The following is a 20,272-nucleotide window of genomic DNA, read 5'->3' as shown; positions in this document are numbered from 1 at the left end:
TCGCGTTCTAGGCGAAATAATTTAACAGGGATGATTGTGGACATTCATTATAATGCCATTGAGTTTCCCGGGGCGTCCTGGACAATTTCGGTCCTTTTACAGGATTCTCTAACGTGAATATGGGATTGAAAACAACTTTCATCCAACATTTCGTACATTTTGTTTAAGTAAGACGGCTTTCACATGTGACACATTCCGTTGATGAAAATCAAAGTAAGTCCTCATCCTCCTTCATACATATTTTCTTTCGTGTATTGTTTTCTATCGTAATTCAAGGGTGAGTTTTTTTTCGAGCAACATGTGACTTGCCCTGCTCTGAGTGTTTCTATCTCTGCATTTTCCTCGCAGTATATATTGTGCAGTTCAGGACATGGATTTTTAATGTTGATGTAACGTTTCGTTATCCGTGAGTTGCTCGTATAATTGCTTTCTACGAATATCCTAGTTACTGGATTCACGTACGCTGTCGTTTCATCAATGATCCTTTTGGTTACAATACACGGTCGCCGTTTCTCAGTTTTGGATGTTTGCGAAACGCTCGAAATATTTTCCCTTTTTCAATTTTGTTGGACAAGGAAATTTGAATTAAAATATAAAAACATAATTTATACTAATTACACAATGAATACATTTTTCAAGCAAAACGTACTCCCGCATTTCGATTCGTATGTTGTCAATTTTATTCCAATTACGTAATTTGTATTCAGTTACTGAATTTAAATGCTAATAATACTAAAATTGCGTGAGTGAATGCCTTTGTTTCATTTTATAATGAATTATATGTTATGATGCTTTTTTCTCCTTTGTTATCTACATTTTTCTTTTATTTACATACATAAGGTAGGCTTATACTTTTAAGCCGTCCGAATTTGTCGATTTTTTTTTAAACCTATTTATGGTGACATACACGGAAAATTCAGTTTATTTAGATAGCGTTATTGAGTTCTTTACATGAGCGTATTTTGAAAGTTATATTTTGACATTTCAACGGAAGTGGAATTTGTTTTTTTGCGATGTTGGAGTATACGTAGTTGAATGTATACTTCCGCTTCTCAGGCTTGCATTAATTGAAACGAATAGTTTCCTGATTGGCGCTGAAAGATCCGAGCCGGGCGGTAGAATGAGTTTTCCTTCCATGTTCAATGATTGGCAGCAGTGATTGAACTGTACATTTTATCAGAATTTCATTACCATCGAACAAGTCATGATTAATTTGCCAACCATTCTTCGATGCTAAGGTGTCTTTCAAATGTCAATCAATGTTGGATTCAATGCCTCTCTTCGAAGTTTGAACCATCACGCTGTCATGGCTTTATGCTGTCGATTGATGCGGATTAACGGACCGCAGTGGTTCGTTGGTTGGTAACTCTGCAGTGGCAACTGGCGTTATTTTAATCTTATTAGGCTGTGTTTTTTTTTCAAATTCCTACTTTGGTTTCCAGTGAAGAACTACCGTATCACTGTCCTTGCAGAAAGTCGTTAAGACTTCCAGACCATTCTAAATAAAATGGAGGATGTTATGCTGCATGAAAATAAACAAGCCAAAAACAAATCACTAGAGGGTGATAAAGAAGTAATAGTTAGTAAAATACAGTGGCGAAACTATGGGGGAGGAGGGATGAGGGGATAGATCCCCCCCCCCCCAAAGCCTCAGAGACTTTTACTGTATACTCATGTTTCCTTGTTGTGATGATTTCCCGCGGAATCACGAGTTAAACCCAAATTTTAAGTCCAAAATGATGTGAAATGTATTTCCAGGCTTGTCATTTTTTTAAATTATCACCTTTCAAAGGGGGGATTGCTCTACGAGCACTCCTCATCCCCCAAAGCATATTCCTACTTACGACTCTAGTAAAATAAATATTGGAAGGGTAAGTTTGAGTGAAAGAAATAAGGTATGTGCCAGCAGCTTGATCACGTGGTAAAAGCGGCTTTTCATGATAAGATATGCGTTACAGTGTTAGTTATGTAATGTGATTAGGTCAGGCTTAACCTTTTGGAAGTTTGCGATATTCATACTTAAAATAACTTAGTATATGGCACTAGGTGTTGAAATCCGGGTTGGTGAATGCATTAAAATGTTTGTATTCTAAAACCAAGTTATTTTTACAATGATCTCGTTCGTTCATGCATTCGCGCAATTCCACGCCATTTTAGAAATAAATGCAGCTCTAACCTGCTCAATTCCGTGCCTCGTGTAAAACGGCATTAACAGTTTCATCCCCAGATGTGGAAAGACTTATTGTGGACAGAAATGTAATTTATTCGAAATTTTAGCATCCAGAAGTAACATGCATTAACCTAGGAAATCATTTCTCTGAGATGACATTGTGAGAGTGAAGTTAGATGGCTGCTAAAAATGTACTCCGGACTAAATAATGAGAAAATATTATTTTAAGTGCATTCGAACTTTATTGTCATATTTTCTCTCAAGTAATTATCCATCGAACAAAAAATTCGTGCGAAGTTCGCAGTTTTCTCTCCGAGGTTCCTCGGTCGTTGGCATTCACGTTACCGACGTATGAGGATATTTTCGACTTTTATGTTTGCATCAGAAAAAAAATAAAACGACTTTTCAATCGATTCGTCTCCAGTGAATTGCGATCTGATGGGCCATCCAAATGTGTTGACGGTCTCTTCCGGTTTGGTACATTTTCTTCGTCGATGGAATCCCCGTATTCGTTTTAGCCACCAAACCCTAAAAGATCCCATTTATTCGTCACTTAGGTGAAGGTAGTGCATTTGTCACTGGCCATTCGGCGATAGCCTTATTTCAGACCTCTTCCATTACCCGGAGTCGGCTTCGCAGCATGATTTATAATTCTTTTGCGACACAGTGTTGCTTTTTCCCCCTTTAGCGTGACGGGTTACAATTAAGCCGAAGGAAAGTAACGTGGGCTGTGAAAGATGAGCAGCTATTATTTGCACCGTTCATTCGGTATTTTATATCTTTCCTATATTTTTTTTATCTCTCGTGCACGTCGTAATTCGTGAGAGAGTTTTTTTCGGGCAACAAGCGAATAACTGTTGTGAGATAATAAGCATTTTCTCTTGCTCGGTAGTGCATGTTATACTGTTCAGTTGTTGGATTTTGCTCGAGTTGGAGCAATTGATTCTCCACGTGTTGCTCATTTTATTGAGTTGTTTGCACACCCTTCTTTATGGATTTTCACGTACGCTGTCGTTTCATTTATGATTCATTGGGTTGGAAAACTCTCTCGCGGTTTCCTCCGAAAAAAAAATCTTTTTGATTAATCAGCATTGAAAACATGTGAATTTTATTTCCTTTCTAAAATTTTGTTGGCAATGGTTGTTTGATTGAAAATGGGCAATATTTCGGGGATGAACTTTTATTCCCACGAGTATTTAAAATAATATTTTCATTCTTCTTTTCATTATAGATTCAGCAGCTCATAATTTATTGATAGCTACAATAAATGCTACTAGATTTCAGTCATCGTACAAACGGGTGCCCCTGAAGAAACTATTGGTGGCTTTCTCGGGTCTATTGCCTAGTTTTATTCTATCATTTCTGATCTCAGTATTCAAGTATAGCTGTTATTATTATAATCTACATTTTCCTCGGGTTTTGACGCAGGTTTTCACTGTCATTCGGCTTAGGCCATGAGCGATAGAACTGGTTTTTGCCTAGGAATCATGGTCATGTTTTAGGAATTTCCTTACGGATCGAGTTTTGCTAAATGGAACTGATATTTGTATTCCGATGTATTTAAAATTTGGTAATTTTAATTTATGATTGTTCATAATTGTTTTTTTTTCAATATGCGAGTGCACGATATTATAATTGGTACTGCGGTGGCTAAAGTCATTCTCCGCATTAATTTTCTCATTTTCCATCGTGTGATACTTGTTAGTATATTAATTAGTTAACAGACTTGTTAATATACTAATTATTATTTTATTATATTATTACTATCATTTTCTTTTACATTAAAATGTCCTCAATTTTCGCAGAGCTTTTATGTTAAGAGTACGGGTTCTCACCAAAGTAACTCTTCTATCGAGTGGAGAAAATTTCTTGTGATGTGACAAGTTGGAATTTTTATGGCCTTTTGCAATTTGATGCATTTGAATTAAGGTTGAGTATTGTAAAACTATTTTGTATTTGCTTTGGGATGATACCAGTGGCAGAGATGACAATAGACCTCGTAGTATTATTAATTTTCCACTGCATTTTTACTGATTTTAGGCTAGGTACCGGATACACCTAACACTCTCATCTTTTTATTTGGATTGCAAGACTTTTCTGACAAGTCGGGAAGTATTTAAAATTGCGGATTTTTAAATCGTAAGGAACATGGTTTTCGGAAATCCATTAGTTTTTAGATCTTGATATATTGAGTGAGACTTTGATAGTAGCCTTTACCCAGGTTCTTCATTATGGCTAGAGTTACTTTTGTATGTGTGTAAAATGAATGTTCCATGCTGAATGAATTCTTTTGGGTGCATAAATTAAAATTATCATTATTATTGTTACCATTACAGGGCCATCGCTCTCTCGGTCGTCCTGTGGGCCTCGGACTGGGACGAGGACGGATCATCTGTGGCCTCTCCCACGGACCCCACCCCCACCGTCCCCTCGGCCACCATCTCTTCCCACCCCACCATCGCCTCTTCCCCCGACGCCACCACGCCCTTCCCCGATGACCTGTCCGTCGTCAACGAGTTCGACCCCGCCACCTCGGACCCTTTGACCGCGCTCCTCACTCCCGCCCTGTGGAGGGCCGCAGCCGTCCTGGGCCCCGCGCTCACCCGGGGCCCCAACAGCTCCTCGGTCGCCTCCGGGGCCGCGACCACGCCCCTCCCCGCCTCCGTGGTGGCGGTGGAAGGTGACGGTGTCTACGCGTCGCCGACTGCGCCCGCGACCTCCGCCGGGGAGGTGGACGAGGCCGTGCACAGTCGGAGTTGCGGTCGTCCGCTGCGTGGCCTGACGGTCGCGGCTCTCGCCCTCACCCTTTGCGCCTTGGTTTCCGAGCTGTCCATCTGCCTGGTGGCCATGAGGGGGTCCATCCTGGACGCGAGGCCGAGGGCCGCGGCTGAGTTCCTCATCTACGCCAGGCTGGGTGAGTTCACCGCGATGCCTATTCATTCATCATCTCACTTGTACAAGCAATCAATTCGCCTATTCAATTGTTATTCTTGGGACCAAAGGCAAAGTGCCTTATATACTCAGCCGACCAAGCCAATAGTGGTATATAGAGTTGTTATTAAAGGATGGTGCGGTTTTGAATATGGTTGAAATGAGTACAGAATTACTTAAAGTTTTTTTTATTTTTCGAATTTCGCCGGCCTCGGTGGCGGTGGTGCCAAACTGAAAGCCGCGGGTTCGAGTACCGCCTAGGTAGGTGGTCGCTCTTCAGGGCATGGGTGTTTTTGTTGGGCATAATTAGTGTTGGAAACTCCGTTGTAATATCTGCTATGCGCTGTTTACGAGGTAGTTGGAAATAAATAAATTTGTCGTCTCAAACAGTTTTTGTATATAAATGATAAATTTCATTGTGTGCGTTCTTAGTCGCTCGACTGAGAGTCGCTCAAGAGAGGAAACTGAGGTACTCCTAACGAAAAGCGCTAAGGGGACCACAGCTTAACGTCCCATCCGACGGACAGAGTGGTGCACTTTAAGTCCTCCTGGAGGTACTTAAGTAGGAACGGCGGTGTATTACACATTTGTTGTCGTGGGAAAAATTTCCCAGGACCGGTTACCGAACTTTGGCTTTCCGGGCCAATGCGCAGACAACTATGCTATCCAGATTACTTAATTCCCATGTAAATTTTACCGCGGATCACGGTGCTAAATACGAGCCCCTTGCGATCTTTCCAAGGATGTAACGAAAGGGAATATGGGCTTCAAATATGCCTCTATCATAGATTATGGCCGCTCTCGCGTTAACGCCGCGCTTGGCAGTGTATGTGCTACATTTTTACCCTGTCGCATGAACATTGGTTAAATTCACATTATATGCCTCGGGGAAAAAAAAATTTCTCATAGGAATCAATGTGAGTTTATTGATAGTGTTGATATTACAGGATACATCGTTTTGTCACTTTTTTCTCGGAGCTACTCGTAATATCCGGCAGAAGTTACCCATCCCAGGTCATTTTCGGGCGAAAAGATCCGGATTTTTCAATTTCTTGGGTTTGATTGCTTGAGATATTGGGCAGATATCTTTCTTTTTGATAAAAAGTACATCATCTTGGAGCTACATGACTCGCATTTCTAGGTCTGATAAAAAAGATGAAATAGGGAGACATTTTCCGAGGGGACCATTTTACCCTCGAACAATGAAGGACTTCATTAAATGCTAGGTACGTAGTCAACCCAATTACACAAACAAATATTGTTTTCGGTTACTCTAATAAAATACATTTAATCTTAGGTATTTTTAGCTGCTGAATTCACCAATGGCTACGAAAAAGCCATACTGCGTATAATTTCTATTTATGTGGAATCACTTATTTATGTAAGGAAACAATTATCAAGCAATGAAGTTATAATCACCTCCAATTACTACGAAAAAGCCGTATTGCTTACAATTTTATATTTATGTGGAATAGCTCATTTATGTAAGGAAATATTTATCAAGCGATGAAGCCATAAATTTTCATTTCATGACGGAGAATTGGATTTATTCTCTCTGCCAATTCTATTCAGTATTATGTTTTTGCTTAAAAATTGTGTTGGCTAGTGACGTGAATAACAAAAACTAATCGTAGGGAATGTTTCTTTCATGTTTTAGGGTTTATTGTTAAGTGCAAACACTCATCAATAAGTTATTAGCTTTTCCACGTAATTACCTTGGCCTTGTTCCCCAATTCTCGACTTTCAAGCCACGCCTCCGTCAAAAATCGTATTTAAACTTTAAGTGCAGAGTCTGGACGGTCGGAGTTGAATAAATTTGGTTTATACTGCTCTGTGTATTTGAAATTCAAATGAAATGGGCTCCATAAGCGGACTATAATTTCCGTAATTCGTCATAACGTGCATCGCATGTCCTGAACAAGGGGCTTTAAGGTTGTTAGAGGGGAATGATTTTATGCTCATATTTCATTATGAATGGAGAGAATATTTTTGTTGAAATAATTGGTTTCCTTCGTTCTTCTCTTGGTAGAAAATTTGCTCAAAACTTTAGTTTTGATCTAAATTTACTTTAGTTACTAGGGCGGGGAAGTTGCCTCCTGCTGCCCCCCGCTGGTTACGCCCATGATAAAGGGTCCTCCAAATGGCGGCATAATATCAAAAATCATTAAAATCTCTCATTGCAACTTATCGGCATCATCGTCGTCACGGAATGCCTTAAATTGACTAGTCATTCGCACAAAATGTGTCTCCAGTGTGTCCTATTCCGTGTCTCTTCCTTTGTGTTCCGGCACCCAAATCTTTTCTCATTGTCAGTCATTTTTCAGCCTTCTTCTCCCTCTTCTATCTTTTAAATACTCTCTTTATTAATCCGTATTTTTAAATCCTATTCCCTTTCAATATTTGCATTCCAAATCCAGTTTCTTTTCCCCTTCTGTATTAAATTCAGTCGTGCTCTTTCCTACTAAGCTTTTCTCAACATGTCCTAATTTTTCAGTCTATCTCCCTATCTCACTTCCCCCAGCCGTTTCAATATCTCAGAAGCATTTATTATCTTTCTCTCTTCTTGCTTATTTCCAAGTTTCACACCCATGCAACGTAATTTCCTTCTCGCCACATTCCCACTGAGCCGGCTTGCGGGGTAGTATGTAGATGTTGATGAACTATCCACATGTAAAAATTCATCAGTTTCTTCCTCAATTGCAGACGCATGCCTGTTCAATACAGATTCCTCATTCTACGAAAATCATCCTTTTCATGCACTGTATAAGTGGTACCTTTTTCTGAACGCCTTTTTCAACAGTTCCTAATATTTGGCAGGCTATTTGGCGTTTGAACAATGAGGAATTTCTGAGTTGTTGACTTCCCTGCCCATCTCTCCTAAGACGACGTCCTGAACCACCGGTCTTCTTTTGTCTTACTTACATTACTTGTTTAAAACTTAAGATATCAAAAAGAATTCAAAATTTACATTGTGCAATAGGTTGGCAGAGTGCGTAGTAGCTGATTGGTTGGAGCGCTTGACTCTGGAGATCCAGGGTTCAAATCCTAAAGAAGTCCTTGGACATCCTCACCCAAAGTCATCGCGTTGAGACGCGGCCCAGAGAAAGTCCCATAACTTGAATGAGGTCATGGAAATTTGCTCTATAGTGGCTTAGTCTGGGATGATCATTGTTCTCATATATCCCAATTAGCTTTCGTTGAATCATTAGTGATTTTTAAAGTAGACCCTTTGCAACATATTCCCGCACCATATATTTGATGTAGTACCTCATAATTTACTCAAACGAAAGATTTGTTTTTGTATTTGAGGTAAGGGAATTAGGTGACATATATACCATGAAACTTTCGACATAAGTGCTCATGTATAATAGAAAAACAGATATTTAAAACAAGTATTAGGTTTTAACTTAACTTCTGTGGTGTAACGTTGCCAAAATTGCTGGTTTCAAGAGTTATTCCTGACACGAAGAACTCTTTCCATCATCTGGTGAACATATGAGGGAAAAACTCCACAAAGTCTAAAAAAAGTAAATAGCGATATAACGGCAAAGTTACGAGTATATTTTAAATTCTTAAAAATGAGTATTTCTTATTGCGTTGAGGGAAACAGAAAAGGGTAAAATTCGATCGGTGGAGCGGGTGTATTGGTGGCGTCCTCTCAACCATTCGTGGAGCCCCATTCGTAGCAAACGCACCCCGGCCTGCTTGCTCGTCGGGTCCGGGTTGAGAGGTTCCTGATCGTCCGTCTCGCTGGCTTAAACTGCTGCCATCCGTGCGTGGGCCCGCCGCCGCCAGCTCCATTGATTCGCGAAAGTTTGTTTTGCGGATCCCGTGCCCGAGACCGCGGAAGGAGTGGTGCGGAAGGAGGGGAAGCCACCGCAGTGGTGGGGAGGAGAGAGAGAGAGAGAGGGGCTATTAGCGAACCCATTAGTACAGCCCCACACTGTCTTGTGTGTTGTCGGAGGGGGTTGGCGGATGAGAGGGAGGATGCGGTGATTAACGGGGTAGAAGGGTTGGGTGGATCCGCGTTGGAACGTTTCGCGTGTCTCATGTAAGCCCTCTTGTTACTCATTCAACCGCTCAAGTCGACTCCTGCAATTGAATGGTGTCTGCGCAGTTGCCTCGATAAAGTTGGTAGTTTCTGACGACACTTTGGGGAATTTGCTGAACGTTTTGAATGAATAGCTTAAACTTTGTTTTCCAAAAAATTTTTAATTTTTTACATTAAATCACAGCCATGGTTTCGGCAGTTAATGTCACTTTCTGGCATCGTCACCAGAAGATGACGTTAAGATGACTTCGAAACTATGGTCGTGATTTAATAATATAAAAATTCTGTGGAAAAACAATTTTTAAGTTATTCATTCAAAATGTTGCCTCGATCGTTTAAGGCATGGTTGTAACGTCCCGGCCCGTAGGTACCGGAGTTGTGGGTTTTTATTAAACATGGGTTCCTGCCGTCGGTGTCGGAAAAGGAATAATCACACATACAAATATTTAAAGTGTTTCCCCAAAGTTTATTTCCATGTAAAGTCCCATGAAATCCATTCAATGAACAAATATCAAGAAATATTTTTGTACGACTACAGTGCGGAAACGTGGACACTGAGGAAGGTGGACGAGGGAAGATTGGAAGCATTCGAGATGTGGGTATGGAGAAGAATGGAGGAGGTGAAATGGACAGAGAGGAGGAGGAACGACGAAGTGCTGGACATGGTGGGTGAGGAGAGGTAGCTGTTAGATGAGATGCGGAGGAAACAGAAGGTATGGATGGAGGGAGTACTTAGCGGGGAATGGATATTGAAAATGGTGTTAGAGGGTAGAATGTTGGGTAAACGAGGGAGGGGAAGGAAGAGAACAGGATTTTTACCGTAGGCCTTACAGTGAGCTGAAGAAGGCAGTGCTGGAAGGAAAGGGAGTATCCCAGTCTAATTCTTTAGTACTCCATGGAAACCTACCTTCATCGGTAGAATACTGTAATAATAATATAATAGCCACTTAATTACCGATGTCTCGGGAAGGGGAGGAGCCGCTGGTGATGGCCTGAGTGGTTAGCGAGGCGCTTCGGTAGCACGGGCAGTATTGCCCGCGCTTACTCTCATCTACACGCATAGGCTCGTTTACTTTCATTTCTAATAAACGTAATCACTATCCTCGCTTATTTCTCCAGGTGATGGTAAGCTCATCTTTTACTTTTAAGGGATTATAATGCTGCTTTTGAGAAAGCGAGTTTTTTAATCGTTTTTTAATTTGAACTTTTAATTGAACACAAATTTTCATAAAAATCGACGCTCTCCTTTCATGCAGCGATTTTCAGAAAAAGATAAAAAATAATTAAGTAACTTAGGCAGTGTTTAAAAATCGATCATTTTACAAGCATGAGGTACCATAAAACGAAAAATAAATTCAGATACGAAGGGGTCGTTCAATCTCTTAGTAAAATAAAACATAATTGGGTCATTGCACCTCGATTCAGTAATTAATTATTGGTTCAACAAATATGATAATATTTCCTTTATTTTTCTTCTGTCCTGAAGGGGATTAGTACCTGTGAAAGTGAGAGGTTGCGGTAATTAAGGTGATTAACGGGAATAAGAGTGGGTGGAGTCGCTGAGAATGTTTTGCGGCCTACCTCTCTAGGTTGTCCTGCACTTGAGTGCTGTCTGTGCAGTAGGTGTGAACGTTTGTTGGGGTTGAATGCGAATTTTTTAAATGGACGGAATCGCGTTGAAAAATAGGCTATACTATGGTTTTATTTTGTGGCATCATAGAATATTTTGAAAAGTCGTACGCGTTAAAATTATTGTGTAAAAGTGCAGCTACCTTTCATTTCAATATTATTATTGCAGTTTGCACGGTATCCATCGTTTCAGCCATGAAGGTAGAGAAGATGAGTCTTTTTGTTAAGAACAGAATTGCGTAAAAATCAACCCGCGTGATTGGCCCGTATGAGGCGGTATACCTTACTTCTCATCGTGCGACCATTTCTCAGAATCTTGCAACAAAGGCTTGGTTAGTGCCCGCAAAGTTAAGAAAATAATTTAGCATTAGTTGTTAAATAATTAATTGTGTGTGCAACATTTTGAACAACTTTGGTACAAAATTTTACCCAAGACCTTAAAGATTTATGCCGCATGCCGTATTTGTTATATTGTGTAAAATATCATCCATAGTATCCTCGAAATTTTCTTAGCAAGGAATGTGGCAGGAAAATTATTTACTCTATTTGTTTATTTTATTGCTTTAAGTTCTTATTTATCACTCAAAATTCCTCCCGGTACCTGGCAGTTTACCTTTCTTTTCATCGTGAGACCATTTCTCAGGATCTTGTAACGAAGGCTTCGTTAGTGCTCGCAATGCCAAGGGATAATCGAGCTCTAATTTCTTATTGAAAATTACTGATAACTTTCAAAAAAAGGTTTTTTGGAGCACCCTACTGGAGGACCCCAAGCAACCTACACCAAGAAGCGCGGCGGGCTTCTTGGTGTAGGTTGCCACGAACCAAGGTCGGTATAGGACGGTCCTTAACGGACCTAGCCGCGAACGAAGCTGCGTTTTTCATGTTGAATAATTTTGGCATGATGTTGTTTCAATTCATGTTCCATGCGTCTTTCATCATGAATTCAATTAATTACACGATGTAAAAACAATATCAGGGGAACAAAAATGGCGGAAGAATTATTTTCGCCATTATCCGTCTCAGTAGTTAACGTTCAACGATATTCTGCCCATATTTGTCAGTAATTCCGTCATGTTCATATATGCGCTCTTAAATCAACGTTTGCCACTTCCGCACGACTGTATATCAAGTTGCGCCCGAAGAAAAAATTGCGCACCAGGAAAAAGTATATGGCAAGGAAAGCAGTATAACTTGTTAGAGATAACTTGTAAAAATTATGCACATGCGTCGGAAAAGATGACTCAGATTCCTATTCTGCCTCCAGGAAATAATTCTTAGGTTGCAGCGAATTAGGCGAAGGTTTGGTTTTCTAACTTTATTCATAAATCATATCTATATCGCTTATGGCCATGTGAATGGAAAAGTTCCACAAGCAAAATATTTTGGAAATTTTTAATCAATTAGATCATTCTAGTTACATCTGCCACAATGTAGGGAGCTATTGGTGAAGTGCATTTTGGGGCCGTCTATTCGGGCATAGTGTTTTTTTAGTTTTAGGGCGTCGCGTCGCTGCCCGTCCATGTCTGTGGAATGCCTTATCTGGGGAAGCCGTCAATCGTCCCCATGTTTTCCCAGGGGTCGGATGGGTTTGCACAACACCCCAGCGGCGGTGAACTTTGGACAGATAGTCGGGCACGCTGACCGCGACACTGCATTCTCCGAACATGCTGCTTTCCAGAGTGTGAGATGAAGTGCTAAGCTTCCCTGCAAGAATTTTAGTTTACATCACAGTAATTAATCATTACAGTAATGAATCATAGTATGGCGAGGTTTTAAAATTCCGCAGAAGGCTCGCTGAGTGACTTAGACTCATTACAGGTGGAAACAAATCCGGATAACGGGGTCAAATAATGTTTAGTGGCTATTTTGAATACTGAAGACTTACTACGGTAACCTTTATTTTCAACCGTGTTGCCGTTGTAACTGATACTATGCACTGATTTTCAGGGTTTCGAGGGTGAAGCAGATAGTATATAAGATAGTGGAAAATATTCAAGGGTCAAAGTTTGGCTTTATGAAATCACATTTCATTCAGGATGTTGGTATAATGCTTAATTCAATTCAATGTCTTACTACTATTTCAGTACGAGTTTTTGCCTTAGATAAAATAAATACTCTGTAAAATCGTCAGTAATCTCCGAAAAAAAGTCTCTTAGTTCGGCAATATGCCCACAAAGTTCATTGAAGCCAACGGCGATTAAGTCGCTTAAGCACCCGTTATGACTTTCTAAAATTCCTCGAGTAAGAAGTTATGGGAAAAAATCGTGTGACGGTAATGAATGATGCAATGTTTTTCCCTTGAAAGATGCCCAAATGTATGACTTGGTGTGGTTGATTGTGCGTCAGCTGGTTATCGGGGTGATTTCAGGGTTAGGAGTGGTAATCTGAGGTTTACTTTGTGTGAACATTTATTTAGAGGACTCGTTGAACCGCAGAGAGCATTCTATGTATTTCTTTCCCCTGGATGGGTATGCTAATAATAGATCTTACTCCAATTATTTTCGGCAGGTCTGATGGGCGTCGAGTTGGTGTGGCTGTGCCTCGGCGTGGTTTGGCTCTGCGTCCACTACGTCGACTGCCCAGTCGAAGTCGCCAAAGAAGCCCTACTTGGTGAGTAGCCACAAGAAGCACGAGATGTATACACATTTTGCTATTGTGAATACCTTTTGTCATTCCAAAATCATCATTTTTAGATCCAATGGAACATATAATGGAGTGAAATTTAATTCGCGATGTTTTGTTACTTTTATTGGAGACACATAATAAGGAAACTGGCTTAGCGATGGAAGCCACACCACTTGATCCTTGGCATTTACCTTCTGGATTCAATTACTTATCTTGTCAATGGTATTTTCATTTAAATGCCGACTCTTATGACCTGAAAACTATTGTGAAGTTATCCTTATATGCTTGATTTTATTGGGTTTCTACAAATTATTGAATAACTCCATGCTAAAAACTAGCCCGCGAAACACGTAATGAATTTCGTGTCAGTATTTTTGTTAATGATTAATTTTAACCTGCAATTATTGAATTCATTTTCAAACTGGTGCATTTGAGAGCAGTGTTTTTTGTCAATTGCTGTAATTCTATTGGATTCAATTCGTATGGTGAATCATTGTTTTACATTCATCAGTCGATCATTTTATCGTGCTGATAACCGTATCTTGATTTTACATTAATTCCGATTAACTGCAGTCTTAGCTCTCTCAACACATCGTCACACTTAGGAGTTTTAAAGCTGTAAATTAACCCAAGTGGATCTCTTTATTATCTCATTTTCCCAGATTTTAGTCTTAATTTCTCTCCCTAATGTGAAAAATATGACAGACGGGTATTTTCATAGAATAGCATTCAAGATATCGTACCGAAACTTTGCGGGACTCTCTACCAAGGCGAAAAGATTCGCTGCAGAGCTTAACGGTTTCCTATTTCGTTAGTGAACCTTAGCCGTGGTGCTTTATAATTCTTCAGTTAAATCTTAGGTAAGTGTGAATATTTGCAGTCATTACGAGATATTATTAATTTTAGTGGGGAGTTGGAAGAAAAATTGAATTGAAACTGGCTTTTGTCCCCCGTTTCAACATACATTCATACAGATTAGGCCCAAAAAATGGAGACATCTCACAATAGCTGCAGATATTCGAACTTTATCATCAAACGTAAACAATTGATACACATAACTACTTCATTTATGAATAAAGGACTAGATTATCGAAAATACTCATGGATATTTCGAGTTATAAAACTGATTTTTGCTCAACGTTATGGGCGTAACTCAAATTGGAATTAGTATATTCAATATTGAATATTTAAATTTATTATACAGCTTTGTATAGAGTTGTCAAATAAAAATAAAGGACCATTAGCCGCTATAATGTTTCAAGCTTAAGCTGTCCGCCATAATAGTGGGTCCCTGTAAGCAGTAACAATGAAAATATGGAGTTTATGAACTGAAAAATAATGATTTTTTTCCCTAGCTTTTCCTCTCAAAATCACCAGATAATATTTTATTTTAACCAAAGAATTTTATTTAAATGGCCTTTTCTCTTCAGCTCGGAGCCCTTGAGTATTATGGCTTTGGTTTTTTTTATGGTAATTTTTTTTTTCAAACAGAACAAGCCGATTTCGCACTCATCCGCCTATTGCGAAGAGCGTCTGCTTTCGAGATTATTAATGGTTGGGTCGGAACGAATTGCGAAGCTCGGTGATGCGGTAACTCATCGATAGTGACGGAAACCGAATTGATAGCGCCACGGCTGGCTGCGGAGACACGGAAATTGTCGCTGCTAGAGAATCCCTGACTCCCCCGTCTGCCAAAAACGATGGAATCCATCGATGAAATCGGAATTTTGTTATTTTTTCCAACTTATTTTTATCCCTCTGGCCTCGCTTGTTTCCTCGATTTCTCCCTCTGTCGAAATAATCCCATCCCTTCTCTCTGTGACGTATTTCTTGTTGCGCCCCTGTGGAATATTTTGCTTCCTCGTCGAACAATTTTTGTATTTCATTTGCCTCTCAATGCGTTTTCCACTCAAATCCGAGTTAGTCAATGTGGGAATTAGATTATCATGTTTTCCTCGTTATTTCGTTTTAACGAATTCAGTTAGTTCTGTTTTATTTTTCCGAATTGGTTTCCTTAAGGGAAGAGATAGTCGGGGCCACCTAATGGATTGTTGTCTTGTTTACAGGATGACTTGATTTATCAAATCGTTTCTTTCATACTTCTTTCCGCATGAAAAACTTCGCTCCAAAAATTCATTCATCACCACCCTTTCATTAAACAGTGTGGGACCTTCTTCTGGACTGAATGACTTATCGCGTCACAATTTTTTTACCAATCAAGTGTTGAATTGATTATCTGAAATCAATTATCGAATTTCCCTTTGACTCGAGTGAATTGAATTCTACGAGTGATTGAATGTTGTACGTCTTTGGCAGTTGGCAGTCTAAGTTTTTTTTTGTCAGCTGAAGTTTTGATATTCCTGATTAGCTTCCCCTGATTCGGTAACGTTGTGTAGCGTGCGTTGCGGCGAATGTCCTCATTTTTGTACTTACGAGAACAATGTGTCGTCATCGAGTCTACATTTTGAACAATTTTTTTCTGAGTTGAATGTAGGATTTTTAGTTTGAACCTTTAATTTTAATTTAGTTTTAAGCCTTAAAATGTATGCTATTGAAATGAAACCTGTTTCTGATGTAAACTTTATACCGGAAATAATCTTAACGGATTCGCAGTAATTAAAAAGACCTGAATTTCAATAGTTAATATCTGTTAATCTTTTATGATATTTTGGTTTTCGTATCGAAAGTTTGAGTGCATATTTATATAGACTAAGGATGAAAATCACAGCGAAAAAATTATTTGTTTCAACCGGGGTTCGAACCCATATCTCTCGATTGCCCGGCAACTATGCTGCCAAATACACCAGCAAGCCATATTTTTTCTTTGGCGAATCCAGACTGGGTTATCCGAACAAATTACTTGTTCAATGCACTGCCCTTGAGTGCACACATTATATATTCGCACCAACCGGTAACTTCCACTGCTGTAATTTTGAAACTCAAAAAAAGAATTGTGATGAAAATGGGATGACTCCCCTGGTTTTAAAACGTTTCTGAGTGTCCTTGGGTGAGATGATGAATCCGAGAAATGTGGAGAGACCTCGTGGGTGGGAATAACCGCGGGACGGAGTGTTCAGCTGGTAAGGTAAAGGTTTTCTTCCTCCGCCGTGCATGCGGAAACGAAATCTAGCCGCGGAGGGAATCGGAAGTAAATAGGGAAGTGAATGTGTGTACCCTTCTCTCGTCCATCCTCTGTCGCGAATACTATGCTACTCCGCAACCCACCTCAGTGAAGCCTGTAACACTTGATAATTTTTCCATCTACATCTACATAATACCCTGCGAGCCACCTAGGGTGTTTGGCAGGGGGTGATCAATCACCAGCATGCAGCATGCATTTGGACTCCCAATCCAATTTTTCCGTCTCTCAGAGCGACAGCTCCAGCAGCACGTTGTCAGGGACTAAAAAAGTGATCCCTCGATCCCATCATTTTCAGAATCACTCGGTCATTCCCACCGTCCCTTTCTCCATCACTTTCCCTATTCAAAACTATCATTCAATTAAATGTCAAGCGTGGCGTTACAATTGCTGTTAGCGACGGTGAGTTCTGATTGGCTGAAGCACCATTTCAGCTATGGTTTAGGCTTTCATCTGGGGAAAAAGGGACGTGCCGAATGATGGGAAATGCGATTGAAAGTCCTCAAGCCATCGCGGGAAATTATTGCGAGAAACGGTCATTTTTCCCTGGAGCTGTCCCTCCAAAGGGATGGAAAAAAATTATTGCCTTATTTTAGGTGAAGCGTATGGCACCAACCGTTGGAAAAAAGAAAGGTGCGCGTCCTAGATATTTGAACGCTGGGTCCGAACTATCATTTATTGACGTCCTTCATTGTTCGGGAGAAAAATCTAGGAGATAGTAAATATACTGGAGGGGTCACCATTGGTTCCGAGCATTGAGCGCAGTGTGGCAGGAATGGGGGTGCTTGGGTAGGAAAGCCACGCCCACTTTGACCAAAACATTGATAATCCCATAGGAGCCAATGCCAACTATTTGGTGAAATATTCGGTCATGATCATTGTTACGTTAAAATAAACAGTCGCAAACGAACACTGTAAACCTTTTTTCTGTCATCATGGGAAGGCTTCCTGAAAATATGCCTCAAATATCTTTTCCAAAGGAAAAATTATTGTCAATCACCACGGCTCCGCTGTGCAACTAGCTTAGCCGAAAATAATATTTTAAAAGTGTAAAATATCCATTCCTCTGCCTTTCTACTGGTAATTAATAATATTACAGCCAATTGAAATCTTACGATAGCGAACCGGTCGCAATAATAGTACGAAAGTATGTTCACAACGATATATTATCACCACGATATGACTATATGGACAGTTTAATATACACAGTAGTATGACGAACGATCGGAAAACTGGGACGACAATCAAGAAGTAATTGTTGCATTTTCATTTTATAAATCAAAGGCGATATAAGGAATAGAATACTTGATTAAATGCTTTCACTTTTTGATACTAATTCCGAAAATTGTCAAACCGAGATGGCGGAATTCTGACCACACTTAAAACTCGAATACAGTGCCTCCAGTTATTTACAACCTCCTTTTTCGAAACGAATTACTTAACCTATTCGTTCGCAAAAATGTCTCTCTTATTTCATCCATCTGTTGGACTTGGAAATATAGTGAGGTTCCAGGGTGGTGTTCTCCGTCTCGCTCAGAAATATATACCTCTGTTCTTAATTGCTCAAGCAATATAAGCTTAGCACGTAGCCTCCGAGTCTTTAGGTGGATCCTAACATAATTCGTGTAATAGCTGTGTAATGCCCTATCTTCATGCGTTTCGTGTTAATTTCCTTCGGCTATTACCAAGTTCACGGATTAAGTCTTTCTTCACCGGATCCCTTTGTTCGCCGTTTAGTCTAGGTGCGAGGTTTTGGGTGCGAATTTGCACCTCTCTTACACTTCATCACCGCATTTTGATGAATCCTAGCAGTGGCGCCGACTCCATGGGGCCTGAGGGGGGCCCGAGCCCCCCCAAAAATTCGTTATAGATGTGAGGAAAAAATGTGTAAGGCTTGTCGATTTTCCCCGAATTGTCCAGATATCGAGATTCGAGTGATTAGGGTTCTAATGTTGATCATATGACTCTTCTAAAATGCTTAAAAACTTAAAATTCACTTCTTAAAAAATTTACCGGGGCAAGGTCCCTGGTTTGGGCCCCCCAATATTTTTTGTAAGTCGGCACCCTTGAATCCTAGGCACGTCAAACAGAGGAGGGTGGGCAATTTGAACAATGTACGATATCCAGGAAATTATACTCGCTCCGGTATTCAGCTTTATTGAACTCCTTGGTCCATACGGCACATGTACTTCGAACGGAGGAGCTCATTCTTCATTTTACAAGGAGCGATCAAATACCTTCTGTTGTACCTTGAGCGTTTTTCCCTCGGTATATTGCCTAAAGTAGGTGCCCGTAGATACGGGTTCTGGGACAAGAATTTCAAGGCGGTCGTTTATTGAGGGCAAAGTAGGCGGGCAATTCGGCATAGGTTGTTGTAGCAGGAAAAAACGAAAAGACAGAATAAAAGATGCTGCAAGCGGAGACGCTGGAGTCCGGTGCCCCTCGCATTTATTAAGTTAAAAATGGGTAAACGTTACGGTTATTTGCACATGGTTGCTAGTATCGATTTTCTTGTGTGTAACCTGAAAAAAGGTTACTTCATCTCTGTAAGAATTCAGTTGCAAAGCATAATTTTCAATATAAAATGAAAGCCTCTGTAACAATTTTGTTTTGTTCCACTTTATTTTGCCTTTATCTTTATTATTACTCGTTTTTCCCCAAACCTTTGTTGCTATTTTCCTCGCTTGTGTTTGTTGCCGAAAGTTCTTATTAGTGTTTCCGAAGCATATTTCCTCCGGATTTATTGAAGATGTCGCGATTCAACGTCGTCTGCCTACTCGCTCTATGTAAAATTATATTTACTCTTATTTTTCCTAACAGAAATGCTCAGGGTTCACTCACAGCTTTAATTATTCTCGCACCTCTTTCTCTGTGGTCCATAAACTTTTCGCTGCCGAAGAAATTCTTTCATTTCCATTATTAACTATGCATTCTGTTCGTAGTCTTCTCGCCCGTGTAAAAGAACCGTGTTCATTTCTTAAACGCTAGCCCCCCTTGTCTACGCGTTGTGGAATAATAACCCAATGTAAAGTCATTCCCTCGTTGGGAACAAATCCATGATGGTCACAATGGTAGTGGAGGCCTAGGTCAGTTACCTAATGATAAACAGGGATTATTCTTTACCATCTGATTTATTATTACTTTGTTTGGGAATCAAGTTTATCTCCAAGTGGCGTAAATACTTGGTGTTAGATTGCTAGCTGGGTTTCAGTATCATTCCTGGTATTATGTGGACTTACGCAGATAAACACTATCTCTCCCTCTCTCTTTCTCTCTCTGATGTTTTGAAGATATCAGTTTTTTGAAAATGGAGGTTGGTTTTTTATATTTATCAATGCACTCTGTAATGAGCGTCAAGGTTACCTTTGGCCGGTGAAAACTGTCGGAAAGGCAAGTTTTTGTTCTTATGAAGAAATTGTCGGTGAAAGTCGAGAAAAAAATATTATTTTTCATTTTTGAACGTGTGTCGTGTATAATATTACATCGATTTGTATGTTTCAGTGGTTCGTTAGGGTGTGAAGAATATGCTTTTTATATCTTTTGATGAAAAGCCTTGTTTATTTTCAATAATAAGTATTCTACAAGATAAGTATGAAAATTGATGCCATAATTATAATTTTATTGATATACTTTTCGTTTTGATCTGTGTGATATTTTACATATGTATATGTTTAAGTAAACACATCGGGATAACTTACGATGTCAGTGGAACATGTTTATTCTACGA

At 39.9% G+C, this 20,272-nt stretch overlaps 1 protein-coding gene across 3 annotated transcripts in view; it reads left to right on the top strand.

Moving 5' to 3' along the window:
• The window catches only part of LOC124153707 (diacylglycerol lipase-alpha-like), a 285,971-nt gene that overhangs the window by 171,694 nt on the left and 94,005 nt on the right, over window positions 1-20,272 (top strand). For all 3 annotated transcript variants that reach the window (XM_046527033.1, XM_046527032.1, XM_046527034.1), the window contains exons 2-3: window positions 4,507-5,084; window positions 13,290-13,391. In XM_046527033.1, the coding sequence (XP_046382989.1) occupies window positions 4,507-5,084; window positions 13,290-13,391 (680 nt within the window). The remainder of the gene's footprint in view (window positions 1-4,506; window positions 5,085-13,289; window positions 13,392-20,272) is intronic.

This window comes from Ischnura elegans, chromosome 2, assembly GCF_921293095.1.
Source record: "Ischnura elegans chromosome 2, ioIscEleg1.1, whole genome shotgun sequence".
In the NCBI taxonomy this organism is placed as follows: Eukaryota; Metazoa; Arthropoda; class Insecta; order Odonata; family Coenagrionidae; genus Ischnura; species Ischnura elegans.
This window is presented reverse-complemented; position numbering and strand designations above follow the sequence as displayed.